The sequence below is a fragment of the Oncorhynchus tshawytscha genome, linkage group LG01, assembly GCF_018296145.1.
Source record: "Oncorhynchus tshawytscha isolate Ot180627B linkage group LG01, Otsh_v2.0, whole genome shotgun sequence".
Taxonomy (NCBI): domain Eukaryota; kingdom Metazoa; phylum Chordata; class Actinopteri; order Salmoniformes; family Salmonidae; genus Oncorhynchus; species Oncorhynchus tshawytscha.
The window spans coordinates 14239923-14264436 of NC_056429.1; the positions used below are offsets into that span (position 1 = coordinate 14239923).

Consider the following 24514-nt stretch of genomic DNA (forward strand, 5'->3'; position numbering starts at 1 on the left):
TGTGAAAAACAAAGTTTATGGAAGGACTGACATTAAACCTTTCAACTCACACAGCTGTTATGTGTTCATAGATATACAGGTCACTCTTCTGGTCACTCTTCTGAATGCCCTCAATTGGAGTTGACTTTTATGTTAGCATATCAACACTATTTTACCCTACCCTGATTTTGAAATGGAACTAATGTTTTTGGCCTCTGTCTTCACCTGATGATGTTGCTAGGCTAACCTCTGTCATCCACCTGTGGCTAATGGACCAATCATCCTGGGGGGGAAGAAGTGTGTGGATTTAAATTACTCTCTCAATACCTGTCACACTGCAAGCAGATGGTGTCTGAAATTGCTCCATCATATTTAATCCTCCCTCCCAAAGCTTTCTCCTTGGGTTTGAACCATGACTCTATTTTTTGTTATTTTCATGTCTTGGATACATGATTTGAGCTGCTAGGCAACACAGAGGAAACTTTCTTTGTTCTTTTGCCCTTTCAGTTGACCGCTTCTCAGTTTGTCAAAGCCTCAATTTCCGTACAGGCGTGAGGGATATTTTTTAAAGAGGTTTCCTTTTGTTGTGACAATCTTTATCAGACTAAGTCAGGAGTCATCTCAGGATTTGCAGTATTGTCGTGGTTGTGTGGAGAATTATATATTTTTGTTGATGAGAGGTAGGTGTGATGCAGTGGTGGCGTGGAGTATGTTTTTAACCCTGGTCCTCAATGTTCAGAAGACAGAAGTCCTCATTTTAAGTGAAAAAACATTTAATCTTAAAGATTCATTTTGTACACATTCAGTTACCTCTAATAACCTCAGAAATGTCTTCTATTTCTGAATATCTTTTTTAGTTGAAGGGATTCAATGCTATTCCTCACCACAAAGATTTCCACAATAAACATTGAAACGGCATATGGCCAGCTGACGAACAAACATTTCTGTCACAGTAAGATAAATCACAAGCTTAAATCAACAGAAAACAACATTATGTACAAAAATAAAATCCCAATTGGGAGAAAAATATGTAATGGCAAGATATACTGTACAACAAAGCTCAGATTTGATATTGTCACATCTATACAATGGTATCGTTTGTGCTTTCTTGTCCATTTATTGGCGGTGGTGGCTTACCCTGGCACCAGATATGTTTGTGCTGTGTTGCCAACTCACATTGCCATAGGAGTTGACCATAAGAGTTTGCGAGACGGCACAAACAGATCTGGAACCAGGCTAGCTGTGTCGTCTTGTCTACCGGTATGTACAGCAGCTGTGGATGAATTTCTTGAAGTAGTTCCTGAACTCTGTGTTGAAGACCGTGTAGATGATGGGGTTGACGGCGCTGTTGACGTAGCCTAGCCAGGTGACAATACTCATCAGGGCGGGGGGGATGAAGCAGGTGGCACACAGGGCCCGCATGGTGTGGACAACGAAGAACGGGGTCCAGCAGAACAGGAAGACACCTGGGATGGAATAGACACACACAAACGCAGGAAGGTACATGGGAACAAGCATAGGAAAACATGCACACAGGTACGCACAGGCAGAACGGCACGAATGGGCACAGACACGCACACAAAGAGGGAGATTTAGATTTCGTAAACCACAGGGATCGCAGTAAAATTACACCTCTAAGACTTCTCATTTATTAAAGGATTGTATGTCAGGCTAACACAGGCTTGAAACCTTATTTGCTACGTTTGTGTTCCCAATGGCACCCTTTCCCCTTTTATAGTGCTTTACTTTTTGATCAGGGCCCAAAGAGCTTTGCTCAAAAGTAGTGCACTTTATAGGGAACAGGGTGCCATTTGGAACGCATCCCACATTTAATAAAACTGGAATTGCTCAATATATGATGAGTCTTACTTTGAGGACATGAATGAGCGGCCAATGGGAAAAGATATAGCTAGCAATAATGATCAAGTCAAACACAATCAAAATCAAAGACTGAGCCCAGAACTTAAAGCCCCATCCAGATGAATGTATTTCAGATTGAAGTAGCCTAAAGAGGCACTGCTGAATAGATTCTACACATCACTGAGAGCTCAATTACATATACATCATGAAGTGTGATCATATCCCCATGGTGTGATATAGATGTAATTTTTTTTTTAAGTGCAAAAAAAAATGTTAAAGTGTCATTTCCTATCAGCGTGACGCAACTATGGTAATAAAACGGAACCGATCTGTATTGTAAGTAGGAAAATTACATTTTCAATCAAACACTGGCCCATACATAAACCAATTGATCATACAGGAGCAAAGTATATTGGGTGAATACTTCAGATATAAGCAGAACCTTGCCAGATCAAATGATGTTTGTACGTAAAGAAGTATGCCTGCAGAAAAATGAGAAGGGTGTATACAGGTGTAGGGTATATATAAGATAAACTGTGCTACAAATGCTCCTCCACCACCGTTCGAACTACACCAGTCAGCCAGCTTCCCTGCCTAGCCCCCGCTCGGCTGAATAATTCAGAAATGCTGATGAGATTTCTATTAATAATCTAGAATGGGGGTTAGGATGAGTGATGGATCAGAAACAAACTGTTCCATCCTGCATGGGGAGGTCTGGGTTCCATCCCAAATGGCACCCTATTCCCTATATAATGCACTACTGATCATAGCCATATGGGCCCTGTTTAAATGTAGTGCACTTTATAGGGAATAGGGTGTCATTTGGGACATATCCCTGCTCTGAGCACCAACTCTCTCTGGAAGCTGGGCTTTCCTTTCTCCGACTCATTCACTTACTGTGGAGGGAGGGCTTTGGTTGAACAACTGAATGTGAGGCAGAAATAGCATTTGATTTTTTCCCATCGGTTCAGCATTCCTCAGAGAAGCTCAAGCTGTGAATAAAGTCTCCTAGTCATCTAATGTAGGTCCCTCAGGAGCATGAATAAGATAGTCTTATCCAATGTAATGTAGAGTTCCTTCCCACCAGAAATCTACCTTGGTTTGTGTTTGAACCATTGAATAATATTAGAGATATCCATCACTCCTGCCATTCCCCTCTGGCTGGGCCAAGGAGAGACCCTTGGTTTTTTTTCACACACAATACCCCATAATGACAAAGTGAAAACATGTTTTTAGACATTTTTGCAAATGTAATGAACATGCAAAAGTTTACATACACTTAGATTGGAGTCATTAAAACTAATTTTTCAACTACTCCACAAATTTCTTGTTAACAAACTATAGTTTTGGCAAATTGGTGAGGACATCTACTTTGTGCATGACACAAGTAATTTTTCCAACAATTGTTTAGAGACAGATTATTTCACTGTATCACAATTCCAGTGGGTCAGAAGTTTACATACAGTAAGTTGACTGTGACTTTAAACAGCTTGGAAAATTCCAGAAAATGATTTCATGGCTAGAAGCTTCTGATAGGCTAATTGACTTAATTTGAGTCAATTGGAGGCGTAACTGTGGATGTATTTCAAGGCCTACCTTCAAACTCAGCGCCTCTTTGCTTTACATCATGGGAAATCTAAAGAAATCAAGACCTCAGAAAAAAAATTGTAGACCTCCACAAATCTGCTTCATCCTTGGGAGCAATTTCCAAATGCCTGAAGGTACCAGGTTCATCTGTACAAACAATGGTACGCAAGTATAAACACCATGGGACCACGCAGCCGTCATACCGCTCAGGAAGGAGACGCATTCTGTCTCCTAGAGATTAATGTACTTTAGTGCGAAAGGTGAAAATCAATCCCAGAACAACAACAAAGGACCTTGTGAAGATGCTGGAGGAAACAGGTACAAAAGTATTTATATCAACAGTAAAACAAGTCCTATATCGACATAAGCTGAAAGGCTGCTCAGCAAGGAAAAAGCCACTGCTCCAAAACTGCCATAAAAAAAGCTACAGTTTGCAACTGCACACGGGGACGAAGATCATACTTTTTGGAGAAATGTCCTCTGGTCTGATGAAACAAAAACAGAACTGTTTGGCCATAATGACCATCGTTATGTTTGGAGGAAAAATGGGGAGGCTTGCAAGCCGAAGAACACCATCCCAACTGTGAAGCACGGGAGTGGTACCATCATGTTGTGGGGGTGCTTTGCTGCAGGAGGGACTGGTGTGCTTCACAAAACAGATGGCATCATGAGGTAGGAAAATTATGTGGATATATTGAAGCAACATCTCAAGATATCAGTCAGGAAGTTAAAGCTTGGTCGCAAATGTGTCTTCCAAATGGACAATAACCCCAAGCATACTTCCAAAGTTGTGGCAAAATGGCTTCAGTACAACAAAGTCAAGGTATTGGAGTGGCCATAACAAAGCCCCGACCTCAATCCTATAGAAAATGTGTGGGCAGAACTGAAAAAGCATGTGCGAGCAAGGAGGCCTACAAACCTGACTCAGTTACACCAGCTCAGTCAGGAGGAATGGGTCAAAATTGATCCAACTTATTGTGGGAAGCTTGTGGAAGGCTACCCGAAATGTTCTACCGAAGTTAAACATTCTAAAGGCAATACTACTAAATACTAATTGATTGTATGTAAACTTCTGACCCACTTGGAACACGATGAAAGAAATAAAAGCTAAATAAATAATTCTCTCAACTATTATTCTCACATTTCACATTCTTAAAATAAAGTGGTGATCCTAACTGACCTCGGACAGGGACTTTTTACGAAGATTAAATGTCAGGAATTGTGAAAAACTCAATTTAAATGTATTTGGCTAAGGTGTATGTATACTTCCGACTTCAACTGTATATACAGTACCAGTTAAAAGTTTGGACACACCTACTCATTCAAGGATTTTTCTTTAGTTTTACTAGGTAAAGCTGTTTGAGAGAATGCCAAGAATGTGCAAAGCTGTCATCTCGGCAAAGGGTGACTTTTTGAAGAATCTCAAATATAAAATATTTTTTTATTTGTTTAACACTTTTTGGGTTACTACATGATTCCATATGTGTTATGTTGATGTCTTCACTATTATTCTACAATGTAGAAAATAGTCAAAATCAAGAGTAACCTTTTGAATGAGTAGGTGTATCCAAACTTTTGACTGGTACTGTGTGTGTGTGTGTGTGTGTGTGTGTGTGTGTGTGTATATATATTGTAATTCATAATTTTTTTTGCTCAGATAACTTGATAACCAAATAAAACCACCTGTGAAATCCGTCCCGTGGGCTACCAGTTGGGAAACCTGTCATAGGGCGTCTTATTATAAACCCCCAGGGCCAGGATTAGGAAAGCGTTATCTAATGGAATAATGTGTTTCTGGGTTTCTGAGTCAGTTCTGACCAGACAGCTCCAACACTCCTGCTATATGGAGTTGTTGTAGATCCATTCTCACCTCCTACTATTAAATAAAGAAAAGGATGGCAGTCTTGAGTGAGGCTGGTTGGAATGGTGTCTTCTCTCCAAGAGTCCCCTATTTTCAGACACCACCTGACTTTGAGGCATCTATTAGTCTTTTCCCCACATAACTATTTATTTACAATGTAGGCTACTACTGCAGTGTAAGTTACTATTTCTGTTAGGATTCAGATAAGATCAACCGTTATTTCAAATCTATTTCATTGACTTTAAATCAAATTTTATTAGTCACATGCGCTGAATACAACAGGTACCTTACAGTGAAATGCTTACTTACAAGCCCCTAACCAACAATGCAGTTAAAAAAATAAATAAGTATAAGAGATAAAAGTAACAAGTCATTAAAGAGCAGCAGTAAAAATACAATAGCAAGACTATATACAGGGGGTACCGATACAGAGTCAATGTGTGGGGGCACCGGTTAGTCGAGGTAGTAATCAAATCAAATCAGTTTTTTGTTTTTTTTACGTGTTATTTCTTACATTAGTACCCCAGGTCATCTTAGGTTTCATTACATACAGTCGAGAAGAACTACTGAATATAAGATCAGCGTCAACTCACCATCAGTACAACCAAGAATATGTTTTTCGCGACGCGGATCCTGTGTTCTGCCTTACAAACAGGGCAACGGAGTGGATTCCATGCAGCGACCCCAAAAAACGACTCCGAAAAAGAGGGAAACGAGGCGGTCTTCTGGTCAGACTCCGGAGACGGTCACACCGTGCACCACTCCCTAGCATTCTTCTTGCCAATGTCCAGTCTCTTGACAACAAGGTTGATGAAATCCGAGCAAGGGTAGCATTCCAGAGGGACATCAGAGACTGTAACTTTCTTTGCTTCACGGAAACATGGCTCACTGGAGAGACGCTATCCGAGGCGGTGCAGCCAACGGGTTTCTCCACGCATCGCGCCGACAGAAACAAACATCTTTCTGGTAAGAAGAGGGGCGGGGGCATATGCCTTATGGCTAACGTGACATGGTGTGATGAAAGAAACATACAGGAACTCAAATCCTTCTGTTCACCTGATTTAGAATTCCTCACAATCAAATGTAGACCGCATTATCTACCAAGAGAATTCTCTTCGATTATAATCACAGCCGTATATATCCCCCCAAGCAGACACATCGATGGCTCTGAACGAACTTTATTTAACTCTCTGCAAACTGGAAACGATTTATCCGGAGGCTGCATTCATTGTAGCTGGGGATTTTAACAAGGCTAATCTGAAAACAAGACTCCCTAAATTTTATCAGCATATCGATTGCGCAACCAGGGGTGGAAAGACCTTGGATCATTGTTACTCTAACTTCCGCGACGCATATAAGGCCCTGCCCCGCCCCCCTTTCGGAAAAGCTGACCACGACTCCATTTTGTTGATCCCTGCCTACAGACAGAAACTAAAACAAGTGGCTCCCACGCTGAGGTCTGTCCAACGCTGGTCCGACCAAGCTGACTCCACACTCCAAGACTGCTTCCATCACGTGGACTGGGAGATGTTTCGTATTGCGTCAGATAACAATATTGACGAATACGCTGATTCGGTGTGCGAGTTCATTAGAACGTGCGTTGAAGATGTTGTTCCCATAGCAACGATTAAAACATTCCCTAACCAGAAACCGTGGATTGATGGCAGCATTCGTGTGAAACTGAAAGCGCGAACCACTGCTTTTAATCAGGGCAAGGTGTCTGGTAACATGACCGAATACAAACAGTGCAGCTATTCCCTCCGCAAGGCTATCAAACAAGCTAAGCGTCAGTACAGAGACAAAGTAGAATCTCAATTCAACGGCTCAGACACAAGAGGCATGTGGCAGGGTCTACAGTCAATCACGGACTACAGGAAGAAATCCAGCCCAGTCACGGACCAGGATGTCTTGCTCCCAGGCAGACTAAATTTACTTTTTTGCCCGCTTTGAGGACAATACAGTGCCACTGACACGGCCTGCAACGAAAACATGCGGTCTCTCCTTCACTGCAGCCGAGGTGAGTAAGACATTTAAACGTGTTAACCCTCGCAAGGCTGCAGGCCCAGACGGCATCCCCAGCCGCGCCCTCAGACCATGCGCAGACCAGCTGGCCGGTGTGTTTACGGACATATTCAATCAATCCCTATACCAGTCTGCTGTTCCCACATGCTTCAAGAGGGCCACCATTGTTCCTGTTCCCAAGAAAGCTAAGGTAACTGAGCTAAACGACTACCGCCCCGTAGCACTCACTTCCGTCATCATGAAGTGCTTTGAGAGACTAGTCAAGGACCATATCACCTCCACCCTACCTGACACCCTAGACCCACTCCAATTTGCTTACCGCCCAAATAGGTCCACAGACGATGCAATCTCAACCACACTGCACACTGCCCTAACCCATCTGGACAAGAGGAATACCTATGTGAGAATGCTGTTCATCGACTACAGCTCGGCATTCAACACCATAGTACCCTCCAAGCTCGTCATCAAGCTCGAGACCCTGGGTCTCGACCCCGCCCTGTGCAACTGGGTACTGGACTTCCTGACGGGCCGCCCCCAGGTGGTGAGGGTAGGCAACAACATCTCCTCCCCGCTGATCCTCAACACTGGGGCCCCACAAGGGTGCATTCTGAGCCCTCTCCTGTACTCCCTGTTCACCCACGACTGCGTGGCCACGCACGCCTCCAACTCAATCATCAAGTTTGCGGACGACACAACAGTGGTAGGCTTGATTACCAATAACGACGAGACGGCCTACAGGGAGGAGGTGAGGGCCCTCGGAGTGTGGTGTCAGGAAAATAACCTCACACTCAACGTCAACAAAACTAAGGAGATGATTGTGGACTTCAGGAAACAGCAGAGGGAACACCCCCTATCCACATCGATGGAACAGTAGTGGAGAGGGTAGCAAGTTTTAAGTTCCTCGGCATACACATCACAGACAAACTGAATTGGTCCACTCACACAGACAGCATCGTGAAGAAGGCGCAGCAGCGCCTCTTCAACCTCAGGAGGCTGAAGAAATTCGGCTTGTCACCAAAAGCACTCACAAACTTCTACAGATGCACAATCGAGAGCATCCTGGCGGGCTGTATCACCGCCTGGTACGGCAACTGCTCCGCCCTCAACCGTAAGGCTCTCCAGAGGGTAGTGAGGTCTGCACAACGCATCACCGGGGGCAAACTACCTGCCCTCCAGGACACCTACACCACCCGATGTTACACGAAGGCCATAAAGATCATCAAGGACATCAACCACCCGAGCCACTGCCTGTTCACCCCGCTATCATCCAGAAGGCAAGGTCAGTACAGGTGCATCAAAGCTGGGACCGAGAGACTGAAAAACAGCTTCTATCTCAAGGCCATCAGACTGTTAAACAGCCACCACTAACATTGAGTGGCTGCTGCCAACACACTGACACTGATTCAACTCCAGCCACTTTAATAATGGGAATTGATGGGAAATTATGTAAATATATCACTAGCCACTTTAAACAATGCTACCTTATATAATGTTACTTACCCTACATTATTCATCTCATATGCATACGTATATACTGTACTCTATATCATCGACTGTATCCTTATGTAATACATGTATCACTAGCCACTTTAACTATGCCACTTTGTTTACATACTCATCTCATATGTATATACTGTACTCGATACCATCTACTGTATCTTGCCTATGCTGCTCTGTACCATCACTCATTCATATATCCTTATGTACATATTCTTTATCCCCTTACACTGTGTATAAGACAGTAGTTTTGGAATTGTTAGTTAGATTACTTGTTGGTTATTACTGCATTGTCGGAACTAGAAGCACAAGCATTTCGCTACACTCGCATTAACATCTGCTAACCATGTGTATGAGACAAATAAAATTTGATTTGATTTAGTATGTACATGTAGGTAGAGTTATTAAAGTGACTATGCATAGATAACAACAGAGAATAGCAGCGGTATAAAAGAGGGGGGTGTGGGGGGGGCACTGCAAATAGTCTGGGTAGCCATTTGACTAGATGTTCAGGAGTCTTATGTCTTGGGGGTAGAAGCTGTTTAGAAGCCTCTTGGACCTAGACTTGGCGCCCGGTCCTGCTTGCCGTGTGGTAGCAGAGAGAACAGTCTATGACTAGGGTGGCTGGAGTCTTTGACAATTTTTAAGGCCTTCCTCTGACACCGCCAGGTATAGAGGTCCTGGATGGCAGGAAGCTTGACCCCAGTGATCTACTAGGCCGTTCCCACTACCATCTATAGTGCCTTGCGGTCGGAGACCGAGCAGTTGCCATACCAGGCAGTGATGCGACCAGCTGTAAAACCTTTTGAGGATCTGAGGACCCATGCCAAATCTTTTCAGTCTCCTGAGGGGGAATAGGTTTTGTTGTTCCCTCTTCACATTGACTCTTGAACACAGGGTTTGAAATACTTCCTGATAGCTCCCTCAAATTCCATACTATAGGTCACGCTTCAGTTCTGACATGCCTTTTCAATGAATTCACCAACTCCATTAATCTACATCATCCCTGGATAGACTCACAGATAGCACAAGGACATAAGGCTAATTGACGGTGACAGAGTTTCTCTCTTTCTCCCCACTCCTTCCCCTCTCCCCTGATCTTTCTCCCCCTTTTTCTCTCTCTGTCCTAGTAGACTCATTTAGGTGTGTGTGTGTGTGTGTGCGTGTGCTGCTCCTTTAGTGTGTGACTTTCCAGTGTGGATGATTGTGGCCTGGGTATTGAAAGGATCATCCAGAACAATTTCCTGCCATGCCCTCTGCCCGTACCCTCCAATAGGTAGGCAACCAGAATATGTGTGTGTGCATCTACTGTGAAAGACTACAGGATTGTCTCTCTGGCTTAAAGCAGGCACAAAACTTCTCAAGGGGGAAAACTGCATTAAAGAATGTGTGCAATGCTAGAAGTGCCCTTGCTCCGGATAATTGTAATTTACATTTGGTAATACATTACTCTGTCTATTTGTAGCGTAGAATCGTATTTGTTTTCTGAGCTTTAGCATTAAATGTTGACACATCCATTAACTGAAATTTATTGAAAAGGAAATACAGAAATATCATAAATATTCACACCCCTGAGTAAATACTTTGTAGAAGCACCTACGGCAGTGATTACATCTAACTCTTTCTGAGTCAGTCTCTAAGGACTTTCCTCATCTGGATGGTGCAACATTTGCCCATTTATTGTTTTCTAAATTCTTCAAGAACTGTGAAATTGGTTGTTGTTCATTGCTAGACAACCATTTTCAGGTCGTGCCATAGATTTTCAAGTAGATTTAAGTCAAAACGGTAACTCGGCCACTCAGGAACATTCACTGTCTTCTTGGTCAGCAACTCCAGTGTAGATTTGGACTTGTGTTTTAGGTTATGGTCCTGCTGAAAGGTGAATTAATCTCTGTCTGGTGGAAAACATATTGAACCAGGTTTTCCAATAGGATTTTGCCTGTGCTTAACTCCATTCTGTTTATTTTTTATCCTGAAAAACTCCCCAGTCCTTAACGATTACAAGCATACCTATAACATGATGCAGCCACCACTATGGGTGTGAATACTTTCTGAAGGCACTGTGTATTTTAGTGAGCATATTTAGCAGTTTTAACCCCTACAGCGTGAATGATTGTTCTAGGTCTCACAGGAGGTTGGTGGCATCTTAATTGGGGGGGACTGGCTCGTGGTAATGGCTAGAGAGGAATAAGTGGATAAGTATCAAACACATGGTTTCTATATGTTTGATGCAATTCTACAGCATAGCCTTCACTCCAGATCAAAACTCCTGGAACTGAGACAGACCAGTCAGACCAGATACAACTTCAATTAGTACTGAGGTGTGAAGTGAGGGGTGTCAAAGCCTTGGTAGGCTACACCACCCAAATCCAGAGGCCTTGAAGCCCCCTCCCGCTGTTCACAGACCATCCACTGACATTTTCTACAAGAAATCTGCCTCCAGAAATAAAAGCTTCTCCCAAGTGGGTGTGGCACCTACTCCCGTTGTCTGCTGCACTGCTGCTTGGATTCCACCTGGCGATCTGTTCACTGTCTGCTGTGGCCTGTCTCCCCCCGTCTGGTATAGGTACCCCCACCACACTCCCCCCTCTCTCCCGAGCTTTCGCTCTCCTTCAGCACACAGACACTGTTGGGGCAAGTGACTCTGAACTTACAAATGGCTAGTTATATATTTTTTCTTGTGCATTTTGCTATGTGCCTCATGACTCCTGCATGCTTTGTTGACTATGAACCTTCTTGTTTACCCAACCGTGGGACAGACCATGTTTGTTCCCACACTCGGGACTCTGACTCTTGGGTACACAGACTTTTCTAACCACCTCTTGCCGGCTTTGTATTCATGTTAACTGATGAAATTGCTGTATAATATGAACTTGTTGCCATTTAATGCACATTCAAATGTCATAAATCAACACTGCAGAGCTCCCTGTCCTCTGCCGTGTCTTGATTGTATTACTGTTGATGATATCTAGAAATGTGCATGTACACTCTGGCCCATCTTCTGTTGCTATCCCCAATTCTGACGGCTCTGATATCTGTTTCACTGATTTCTGCTCTCGTAAGAGCCTGAGTTTTCTCCACGTTAACACTAGAAACTTATTACCTAAAATGGATCAATTGAAAGTGTGGGTTCACAGCTCCAATCCAGATGTGTTGGTCATTACTGAGATGTGGTTAAGGAAGAGTGTTTTGAACACTGCTGTTAACCTTTCTGGATCTAACCTTTTTTGGCATGACAGATCTTCTAAAGGTGGGGGAGAGACAATCTTTACCAAGGATCACCTTCAGAGTGCGGTTGTCTCCACCAAGTCTGTCCCTGCCCTGCTACAAAGTTTCTCCCTGCTGGCGGTCACTGAGTCCGAGGTGCTAAAGGAGCACCTTAAACAGATGGTTTAGATCCTTTCGTCTTTAAGGTTGCGGCCCCTATAATCGGCAAGCCTATCTGTGACCTTTTGAACCTGTCTCTCCTCTCTGGGGAGGTTCCCATTGCTTTGAAGGCAGCCACGGTTAATCCTTTATTTAAACGGGGAGATCAATCTGATCCTAACTGCTAATAGGCCTATTTCTATTTTGCCCTATTTATCAAAAGTGCTGGAAAAACATTCTTGATGTCTATAGTATTCTTTGGTAAGTAATCTGGGTTCCTCTCAAGGGAAATGTCACCATTGCCCATGATTCTAAGCAATCTTGCACTGCTATTTTAAAGTTTTGATACGGTAGACCATTTCATTCTTGTAGGCCCCTCCCCCTCCCCGGATTTTGTGTTAAACGCTCTACAACAAAGCGTTCTTAGCGTCCAACAAGCTCTCTCTGCACTTAACTGACTTGCCTAGTTAAATAAAGTTTACACACATATACAAACACCACACTGACCAAAAGGTCATTTTGTTGCCAGTTACGTATGTCCCCATTACCAGTAAAACATCATCAAAACCTATTTCTTTCACTTACTTGCTGTGCTGTTTTGTTGTTCATTTGTTCAGTAGTTTCCTTCTCAACCAGGATTTCATCATACATGCCAAGCAGTGAAGTTTCAGCTTTGCACATCAGCGTTATCTTCACCGATAGATTGTGCATCCCTAATTACTACTGCTGAGGGTTTAGAGCTTGAGGTAGTCACCTCATACACGTACTTGGGAGTATGGGTAGATGGTACACTGTCCTTCTCTCAGAAGATATGAAAACTGCAGGCTAAAGTTAAATCTAGACTTTGTGTCCTCTATTGTAATCGCTCCTCTTTCACCTCAGCTGCCAAACTAACCCTGATCCAGATGACCATCCTACCCATGCTAGATTAAGGAGACGTAATTTATAGATTGGTAGGTATGGGTTCTCGAGCGGCTAGATGTTCTTTACCATTCAGCCATCAGATTTGCCACCAATGCTACTTATAGGACACATGACGGCACTCTATACTCTTCTGTAAACGGGTAAACTCTGTATACCTGTCGCAAGACCCACTGGTTGATGCTTATTTATAAAAACCCTCTTAGGCCTCACTCCCCCTATCTGAGATACAGTGGGGCAAAAAAGTATTTAGTCAGCCACCAATTGTGCAAGTTCTCCCACTTAAAAAGATGAGAGGCCTGTAATTTTCATCATAGGTACACTTCAACTATGACAGACATGAGGGGAAAAAATCCAGAAAATCACATTGTAGGATTTTTAATGAATTTATTTGCAAATTATGGTGGAAAATAAGTATTTGGTCAATAACAAAAGTTTATCTCAATACTTTGTCTGTTGCTGGTATTTTGGCCCATTCCTCCATGCAGATCTTCTCTAGAGCAGTGATGTTTTGGGGCTGTTGCTGGGCAAAACGGACTTTCAACTCCCTCCAAAGATTTTCTATGGGGTTGAGATCTGGAGACTGGCTAGGCCACTCCAGGACCTTGAAATGCTTCTTACGAAGCCACTCCTTCGTTGCCTGGGCGGTGTGTTTGGGATCATTGTCATGCTGAAAGACCCAGCCCCGTTTCATCTGCAATGCCCTTGCTGATGGAAGGAGGTTTTCACTCAAAATCTCATGATACATGGACCCATTCATTCTTTCCTTTACACGGATCAGTCGTCCTGGTCCCTTTGCAGAAAAACAGCCCCAAAGCATGATGTTTCCACCCCCATGCTTCACAGTAGGTATGGTGTTCTTTGGATGCAACTCAGCATTCTTTGACCTCCATACACGACGAGTTGAGTTTTTACCAAAAAGTTATATTTTGGTTTCATCTGACCATATGACATTCTCCCAATCTTCTTCTGGATCATCCAAATGCTCTCTAGCAAACTTCAGACGGGCCTGGACATGTACTGGCTTAAGCAGGGGGACACGTCTGTCACTGCAGGATTTGAGTCCCTGGCGGCGTAGTCTGTTACTGATGGTAGGCTTTGTTACTTTGGTCCCAGCTCTCTGCAGGTCATTCACTAGGTCCCCCTGTGTGGTTCTGGGATTTTTGCTCAACATTATTGTGATCATTTTGACCCCACGGGGTGAGATCTTGCGTGGAGCCCCAGATCGAGGGAGATTATTAGTGATCCTGTATGTCTTCCATTTCCTAATAATTGCTCACACATTTGATTTCTTCAAACCAAGCTGCTTACCTATTGCAGATTCAGTCTTACCAGCCTGGTGCAGGTCTACAATTTTGTTTCTGGTGTCCTTTGACAGCTCTTTGGTCTTGGCCATAGTGGAGTTTGGAGTGTGACTGTTTGAGGTTGTGGACAGGTGTCTTTTATACAGATAACAAGTTCAAACAGGTGTCATTAATACAGGTAAAGAGTGGAGGACCGAGGAGCCTCTTAAAGAAGAAGTTACAGGTCTGTGAGAGCCAGAAATCTTGCTTGTTTGTAGATGACCAAATACTTGTTTTCCACCATAATTTGCAAATAAATTCATTAAAAAATCTACAATGTGATTTTCTGGATTTTTTTTTCTCATTTTGTCTGTCATAGTTGAAGTGTACCTATGATGACAATTACAGGCCTCTCTCATCTTTTTAAGTGGGAGAACTTGCACAATTGGTGGCTGACTAAATACTTTTTTGCCCCACTGTATATACTGCAGCCCTCATCCTCCACATACAACACCTGTTCTGCCAGTCACATTCTGTTAAAGGTCCCAAAAGCACACACATCCCTTGGTCGCTCGTCTTTTCAGTTAAACTGGACAGTTTTATCTCGATCTCTTCATTCAAAGCCTCAATCATGGACACTCTTACTGACAGTTGTGGCTGCTTTGTGTGATGTTTTGTATTGCCCTTTGTGCTGTTGTCTGTGTCTAATGTTTGTACCCTGTTTTGTGCTGCTACCATGTTGTGTTGCTACCACGTTGTTGTCATGTTGTTGCTACCATGCTGTGTTGTCATGTGTTACTGCCATGCAATGTTGTTGTCTTAGGTCTCTTATGTAGTGTTTTCTCTCTTGTCGTGATGTGTGTGTTGTCCTATATTTTTAGTTAATACATTTTTTATTTTTAATCCCCGTCCCCGCAGGAGGCCTTTTGCCTTTTGGTAAAATAACTCACTTGCCTAGTTAAATAAAGGTTAAAAAAAATCCATTCGCTCTGTTTCAGGCATTATTATGAGCCATCCTCCCCTCAGCAGCATCCACTGATAGTTGTAGAATACATGAATATTCCAACACATGGCCTACAGTTAGCTTGGATTCTCGATGACAGATTTTACACAGGAAGCCACATTCTGATATTTTTTCACCACTAATTGGTATTTTGACCAATTAGATCAGCTCTAAAAAAGATCTGATGTGAAAAGATCTAAGGTGATAAGGGGACAAAAGACCAATTAGTGGAGAAAAAAAATCAGAGTTGTCCACAATGGGGCAAATCTTCCAAGACTCCATACTCCATGATCACTGTCGATGATCATTCATCTGTGTTTACTCAGCTGTGTTTCCAGGTCCATGCAGCCAGTCAGAAGGCTGAGCCCTCTACACAACAATATGCTGATGCTGTAGGGATAACTCCCTCTCTAGGTCTTAAGGCCTCAGGCAAACCTTACATAATGATTGGATTGAGGGTTAAGGTAATTCGCCAATGTTGGCTAGGGTATCATAATGACTCATTAGGCCCAATAATGACCCTGTTTATCCTTTTTCCTTAACAAGGTCTTTACACGTAAGAAAGACGTAACTGTTTAGAGAGTAAAAACATTGAAAGGACCACACAAGACTTTAGGCCAGAGGTGAGGTTTTAGAAAGCTGTGTATAGCTAGAGTGGTATGTTAGTTCTCGTGTTGATGACTCAGACCACTCAGTGCACAGAAGATGGACCCTCAAAAATATTTACGACGAATCTCTTGCGGTTGTTGTGTGGCTGGGTTGTTGAGAGAAATACCATGTGGAACTCCAGTTCAATGCTGTAAGATCTGTCACTATGTTGTTGATGAAACCTGTTTTGCTATTTCATGCTTGAAGCCAGCGTTCAACTTGTGCTTGTATTCTTTGTATGACACATCGTTTCCTATACGAAAATAATTACATTTAAAATATATCTTTTGATACATATTTTAGGATGAATGTGAAATATTTAAAATTGGCAAAATAATGTATTTTTTTTAAACTATTTTTTACATACATTCAAACATATTACGGAATGTACTTTAAATGTATATGCATTGAGTTTACCAAACATTAGGAACACCTTCCTAATATTGAGCCTCAATTCATCAGGGCATGGATTCTACACGGTGTCTGAAGCGTTCCCCAGAGATGCTGGCCCATGTTGACTCCAATGCTTCCAATAGTTTTTCAAGTTGGCTGGATGACCTTTTGGTGGTGGACCATTGTTGATACACTCTGTTGAGCATGAAAACCCCAGCAGTGCTACAGTTCTTGAAACAAACCTGCCACTTACTACCATACCCTGTTCAATGGCACTTAAATACTTTTTCTTGCCTATTCACCCTCTGATTGGCACACATACACACAGTCCATGTCTCTTTACACATGAAATGAATAATGGGTCAGAAAAGAAAGGGCATATGATCTTAATGTGTTGTAGACTCAATGTACGTTTAATGCATCGGGAAATGTATTTTAAAATAGATTTTCACATGTAGAAGCTTAACCTTAAAGCACAGAGCACAACATAACACATTAACTGGCATGACAATCCGGTTCATGGGAGGCCAAAAAGCTCTACAAGAAAGCCACACCCCTAACAAGCAACGCCTCCAAGTCTTGTTAAAAGGCTGCCAGCGCTACAATATATTTTGTCAAGATGCATTTTTATTGTACTTGACACATACCAGAGGATACCAAAAACACTAACATGCATTTAAATGCATCTAAATTACTAAAACAATTGTAGTGACCACATTGAGAATTCAATAAATATGAAATTTCTATATGAATAAAGACTTGCTAAAGTGCCTAAATTCTGCATTTTGACATGTCCCTCCGTGCAGTCTGTGACTTCTTGGAAGGTTTTAACCCACTAACCCCCAACATAATCAGTCATTCAGTACATTTACATGCACACTAATAATTCGATATTAAACGGATTATGGCAGTGGGCAGATTATGCAAAAGTCATGTTAACACCTTACTCTGGTCAAAATCGAAGTAAACATACACCGCTTTCAAGTTATTACGATATGTAAACACCTTAATCGGCGTTCCAGCGGTGTATTTGATCTGCATGTGCTAGCACCAACCGAGCGAGCCTCCTGCTTTAGCGCGAGTAAAGTGAGTTCGGAACAAAAATGTCTGCATCGTAAAAGTAGTTTTCACATAAAACTTTATATGTCCAAACTCAGAATCAAATATGCTTCCCAAAAATAACATGTTCACTGTGGTAGAACGTTTATTTTCATTGGCGATTTTCTGCATTTATCAGAGTGCCATCAGGCAGCCTGATTTCAGATGTGTCTATGTAAACAGGATTATTATGGGATTCGTTCTTATTGCAAAGCATGTAAACGTTTTAATCAAATTATTATATTAATCAAACTATCCAATCTGACTGCAGAACCATAGTCATTGTAAAGCCCTAGTTAGTCAACTGTTACGTGAACTGAACTCTCGTTTTAATATGCTGAATACTAGGCGAAAAGGGTCAATATCAAGGGATATCTTTATCTACTGTATATATTTCCGGATATCTGACATTTGATTAGATATAAGTAGTAGACATGTTCCAGAAACGCATGTCATGAATTTCATATACGGAACTAGGATATTCTCCATAAATGGACAGTTTCTACATGCATCCAATCCGGACCTCAGAACTCTCCCTGCTGTCGTATGAGTCCAGGGAGATATCTGGGGTGTGAGCGTGCCCCCGTTTACATATTTGTAGAACAGTGGCCACAAACATTTTCTGAGTCAAGATCAGTAGCGGTGCGTGGGTAAAATCACCGGGGAAGCCAATACAGGAAACAAAAAGCCATATTACAACCTATGTGTTGTGATAATTCCGTTTGCTCTATAATTAGTTAATATGCCTTGACACGTGATGTATAGTGAACTGACCTTCCACGGAGTTGCATTATTTTCCAGAGAACGCATAGAGCCACAAGTTGATTATCTTTTTTTATACCATGGCTATAATTTAACACATTTGCCGCTAGAAATGTGTTCAACATCCACTGAAGCTGCTACCAAGTTTACTAGATTGCGACAGAAGTTGCCTTGGTAACCATACAAACTGATTTGCTAGTTTAGCAAACCAAACCTAGCTTGCTATTATGAATATCGAATTCAACCATGCCAATAATGTTTTCAATTTGACTTTTGCCTTCAAAAGCAGCTCAAACATAAAACATGTAATAATTAACCATTGAATTATACTGTGAAAATATACCATGCATTAAATTGAAATAATGCACACTCTAGAATGCTGTTCAAGCCAATCAGAAAATAGTATTCACCAATGCCATGTTATTACCATGCATATTGGCTATGCTTGAATTGCTCTGCCAATGTTGTTCTTCTGAAATCATTTTGAAATTATATTTAAAGAATGTGGGTATATTATCACACTGGTAATATATAATTTGTTATTACTTGTGAGGGACAGCTAAGTGAGCATAATGTTTTTTTCATTTTTTTTATTGGACTGATGGCCTGCATCAATCTGAGGGGAGGCAGCAGCTGTGAGGCTGCCTCTCACCTGACTCACCATTCCTCCGCTCTACCGCCACTGAGAAAAGGGGCCAGAAACTCAAGACGTACTGCATTATGTATGCCTCAAGCACCAATTCATGTTGTTACTCCTATGACCAAAGAAAGTGAAATATTCAATAACGCAAGCTTGTCGGACAACTTTGCTATACTCATTCATTACAGCTGCAGTGCTGGTTGTAGTGTGAGTGTTGAACAAAGTGTTGACAGGGCTGAGTAACAACTTAAACATGAACTTACTCATAAAAACAGCAGCTCTTTGCTATATTTGTTGAGTCTCTCTAGTCATGGTTTTAAATGTTTTTAAATCTCACAGTATCAACTTTACTGTGTATTCAAGGTTTCTTTTTAGAGTCAATGGCTCGAGGAAACTGTGCAGACACAGTGATCTGAGCTATCTGATTGGCCAGCGGTAGGCCTATAGGTGCACTTGATTTGCACTTTGGGCCTGCCGAGTAGGCGGAGTTCTACCTTCAGACATATGAAAGGGTTAAAAATGGGAACACTTTGCCTTCCCGGCGCTAGGGCTGCTGAATGAAATGCACCTACCGCCAACAACAACAACAAAAAAGGACCGCAAGGCTTTATCGTTGTTTTTTTACAGAAATGTTTGGTGATTGACTAGGAATGCCTTGAAGATCGACCAGTCGATCAGGATCAACTGGTTGGTAACCACTGTTGTAGAATATTCTAACTCCTGAAAGGGTATGTATCAACTTGCTGACATACAGTACGTTTGGAAAGTATTCTGACCCCTTGACTTTTTCCACATTTTGTTACGTTACAGCCTTATTCTAAAATGGATGAAATAAAAATGATTCCTCATACATTTTTCACATAATACCCCATTATGACAATTCGAAAATAAGAGATTGACATTTTTGGAAATGTATAACATTTTTAAATTAGACATAACTTATTTACATAAGTATTCAGACCCTTTGCTATGAGACTCAAAACATAGCTCAGGTGCATCTTGTTTCCATTGATCTTCCTTGAGATGTTTCTACAACTTGATTTCGACTCTGTGGTAAATTCAATTGATTGGACATGATTTGGAAAGGCACACACCTGTCTATATAAGGTCCCACCGTTAACAATGCATGTCAGAGCAAAAACCAAAGCATGACTTCGAAGTAATTGTCTTTAGAGCTCTGAGACGGGATTGTGTCGAGGCACAGATCTGGGGAAGGGTACCAAAGAAATTTTGCAACATTGAAGGTCCCCAAGAAAACAGTGGTCTCCATCATTCTTAAATGGAAGAAGTTTGGAACCCCCAACTCTCTTCCTAGAGCTGGCTGCCCGGCCAAACTGAGCAATTGGGGTAGGAGGTGACCAAGAACCCGATGGTTACTCTGACAGAGCTCCAGAGTTCCTCTGTGGAGATGGGAGAACCTTCCTGAACGACCATCTCTGCAGCACTCCACCAATCAGGATTTTATAGTAAAGTTGCCAGATGGAAGCCACTCGTCAGTAAAAGGCTCAAGACCGCCCACTTGGAGTTTGCCAAAAGGCACCTAGAGGACTTTCAGACCATTAGAAACAAGATTCTCTAGTCTGATGAAAACAAGATTGAACTCTTTGGCCTGAATGCCAAGTGTCACGTCTGGAAGAAACCTGAGGCCATCCCTGCGGTGAAGCATGGTGGTGGCAGCATCATGCTGTGGGGAGGTTTTTCAGCGGCATGGTCTGGGAGACTAGTCAGGATCGAGGGAATGATGAACGGAGCAAAGTACAGTGAGATCCTTGCCAAAAAACCTGCTCCAGACACGACAACAACATTAAGCACACAGCCAAGACAATGCAGGAGTGGCTTCGAGACAAGTCTCTGAATGTCCTTGAGTGACCCAGCCAGAAGCCGGACTTGAACCCGATCGAACATCACTGGAGAGACCTGAAAACCTGACAGAGAAGGATCTTCAGAGAAGAATGGGAGAAACTCCCCAAATACAGGTGTGCCAAGCTTGTAGCATCATACCCAAGAAGACTCGAGGCTGTAATCGCTGACAAAGTTGCTTCAACTAAGTACTGAGTAAAGGGTCTGAATACTTATGTAAATGTGATATTTCAGTTTTTTGTTTTTTTATAAATTTGGAAAAAATTCTAAAAAACAGTTTTTGCTTTGTTATAATGGGGTAATGTGTTTAGATTGATGAGGAAAAAAACAATTTAATAAGGCTGTAACGTAACAATGTGGAAAAAGTCAACGAGTCTGAATAGTTTCCGAATGCACTGTATCGAATGCGCTGCACTGTATCTAAGCCTTTATAGTTAGGCATGAATGAATCCACATATTTAAAAAAATATATCATATCCGTTGTCATTACCTGATAATTAATGTATCCGTATTTAAAAAATTAAAAAACATTTCAGTAGATATCGTTACATGATATGTAATATTCATCCTCTTATGACTGATCGAAAATGGGCTAAATCCGACTCAAATTATTTGACCTGTTCAGGCACTGAAAATCATCATGCTTCTTCTCTTGAAGGTGACATATCTGAGCATACATTTGCACCATATTCAGTAGTAAGCTATACAAGGCACGGAAAGGAAACATTATCATATTTAAGTTGCTATTTCCAAAGAATATCTCTGCTATTTATTTTCATTTTATTTTTATGCAGCATAGCTAGAGCTCCAATCACAACAGCAATCACAACAGGTTTTCTGTGAAAATGCAAACGTAAGCCAATCTTTGCTAAACATTTATTTTATTTAATAGAAAATAAAAGTTGCACACCCTCAATACTCCTGCTTGCCCTGTTTCTTATGGACGATGGATGTGATGGGTGCAAATTGGGTCATCAGTGGCAGTCCCTTGCAGTCCAGACCCAACATGGTGGTAGTGCTGGTCTATGATCCACTCCAAACTGTAAATGCATAAATCATGAATCAAAATTGAGTCAATATTGCAAAAACATTTTTTTTCACATAACCATACCACAAGGTAGGTACTCTACCTCCTTCATTCATGATGACAAAACTAACTGGAACAAGCTAGTTATCTTATATTAATCGGTAATGCAAAATATGCCTAAATGTTTTAAAACATTAGCTATCACCTTGAGGCTTGATAGGGGGTGAAAAGGTTTTTGTTATTTGTGAGCTAACTAGTCTACCAGGTAGCTTGTACCCCCACATCAAGCCTCAAGGTATTTTATTAGGATCCTAATTAGCTGTTGCAAAAGCAGCAACTACTCTTCCTGGTATCCACACAAAACATGAAACATGACATAATACAGAACATTAATAGACAAGAACAGCTCAAGGACAGAACTACAGTTGCTAAGATAAATAAAACATCTCAAATTAGATACTCACTTTAGCGTTAACTTCTTGGAGGTATTTTCTGAACACCTTCTCACTTCTTTGTTTCTCCAGTTGTCAGTTCGACCACACACCATTGACACACTCATTTGTGCCGCCCAAATAAAAAAAATGATACTTGGAACTGCACAGCAGAAAATACATGATTCTTGTTGCTAGGCTACCAGTTACAGTGCTTTAGCTTGCGGTTTGCTTTTGCCTTTATCTAGAGGGAATAGAAAAAGTATAGTGTCTGAAAGAATGATATGGATTTAATATTTGTCAAATTATTGAGCATGTCCTCAACTCAAATAAGCATCCGAAATTGTCCTTATTTAGCATATCAAGATCCTGATATGGACCTCAGTCAAGAGCATGTGGCTTGTACCGTATGTGCTGAGAACACTGTGTAGGCCTACTGTCAGTATTTGTCATCAGGACTATATGGACATTTTATTTTCTATCTCAGGATATCTAATGACTCAATATCCAGAGGAAATCCAAAATTCAGAAATGCATCAAATCGTCTTTATTTTCAGCATATCAAAAAAGCATATCAAGATCAGGATATGGACCTCAGCCAAGAGGAGCATATCTGGAAACAATATAGCTTAATATCTTGAATGTGCTGAGAAAACACAGATATGCGATGTGTACAGTCAGTATTTGTCAACATGAAGAGAGAAAATAGGATGTCACATATCTCAGGATATAGTCCATATCTGGCCATAGAAGTTGTCCATGTGTGATATTCGGGGTAATAGACCCTTTTCTTTCAAAAGAAACATTGGACATATAATAGTCAAATCATAATGTAAAAGCTGGTGAGCTGGTTCTACTCTTTTTGGGCATTTTCTTGTGTTTTGTGGTGAAAAACTGAGTGGGTCGAGCATAACATGTCAACCCTGTTACCCATAGATAGACACGCTACAAATGTTTTAACAGTAAACCATTTTTGTGAAACTTGCATTCAATCGGCCCTCCCTGTTGCACACAACAAGCTTCCATTCCCTCTGTCATGGCTGATTTAACTATACTGAGCAAAAATGTAAACGCAACATGCAACAATTTCAATGCTTTTAACTGAGTTACAGTTCATATAAGGAAATCAAGTCAATTGAAATAAATAAATGAAGCCCTAATCTATGGATTTCCCATGACTGGGAAGGAGTGCAGCCATGGGTGCACCCACTGGGGGTCCAAGCCCAGCCAATCAGAATGAGTTTTCCTCACAAAAGGGCTTTATTACAGACAGAAATCTTCCTCAGTTTCATCAGCTGTCCAAGTGGCTGGTCTCAGAAGATCTCGCAGGTGAAGAATCCGGATATGGAGGTCCTGGGCTGGCGTGGTAACACGTGGTTGTAAGGCTGGTTGGACGTACTACCAAATTCTCGAAAACAACGTTGGAGGCGGCTTATGGTAGAGAAATGAACATTCAATTCTCTGCCAACAGCTCTGGTGGACATTCCTGCAGTCAGCTTGCCAATTGCACACTCCCTCAAAACTGTGTCCAGGCACTCTGCATCTCGAACCACCCAGTTTATAATTATATAACTGCCAATGTTTTGGCTTGGTGGCCCTAAAAATATCTCCATTGATCACTACATAAAGAGTAATTTAATAATCCGAATTTGGAACCACTTTGTCTACCCTGTAGACTAGATGTCATAGCCATGCATTTCTGGAATATTGTCAGGCTTTACCTGCATTTGAGCAACGCAGTTGATGATGGCATGGATTTTGAGAGTGGAAGCGCAGCCTATCCATCCATGATGCACAGTGCTCATGGAAGGAGAGATGTGCCTTTTGCTCCGGTGAATCCCGTAAAACAGTGATTTGTTTTTCATTTAAGTTGATTAACAGCCAAAATTATTATGTAGAAAGATTTCCCGGCTATGGGTTTATGGTGAGAACATACTTTTCTCAAATGCAATGGAATTCCGTCCGCTATTTCTGGAGAAGTGCATATTTGATTTGTAAGATGGTACCATGATGTTTATAAAACATTACATTTGCGAGTATAATGGTGAGTGGAAATTCTCCTTTTCTCTTTATATTGGATCTTTATCCAGCTCCTATGAAAAATGTGTACAGTATATGTGTGGAAAACTCTCCATAGTCTTAAATTGCCTTGTCTGTATTATACGCCCATGGTGAGCAATTATTGTGGCTGGAACTGTATTTAGACATAGACTATTTAAAACAAGTTGTTTTTTCGTTTTTAGTAGAATTTGATTATAATTATACACTGTTTTTTG

The 24514-nt window shown here is 41.6% G+C and overlaps 1 protein-coding gene across 1 annotated transcript in view; it reads right to left on the reverse strand.

Annotated features, from left to right (window-relative positions):
* Nucleotides 1-734: 734 nt before the first annotated feature.
* The window catches only part of drd4a (dopamine receptor D4a), a 30303-nt gene continuing 6523 nt past the window's right edge, over nt 735-24514 (reverse strand). Inside the window, exon 4 of the mRNA XM_024384605.2 lies at nt 735-1445. Coding sequence (XP_024240373.2) covers nt 1234-1445 — 212 coding nt within the window. The 3' untranslated portion in view covers nt 735-1233. The remainder of the gene's footprint in view (nt 1446-24514) is intronic.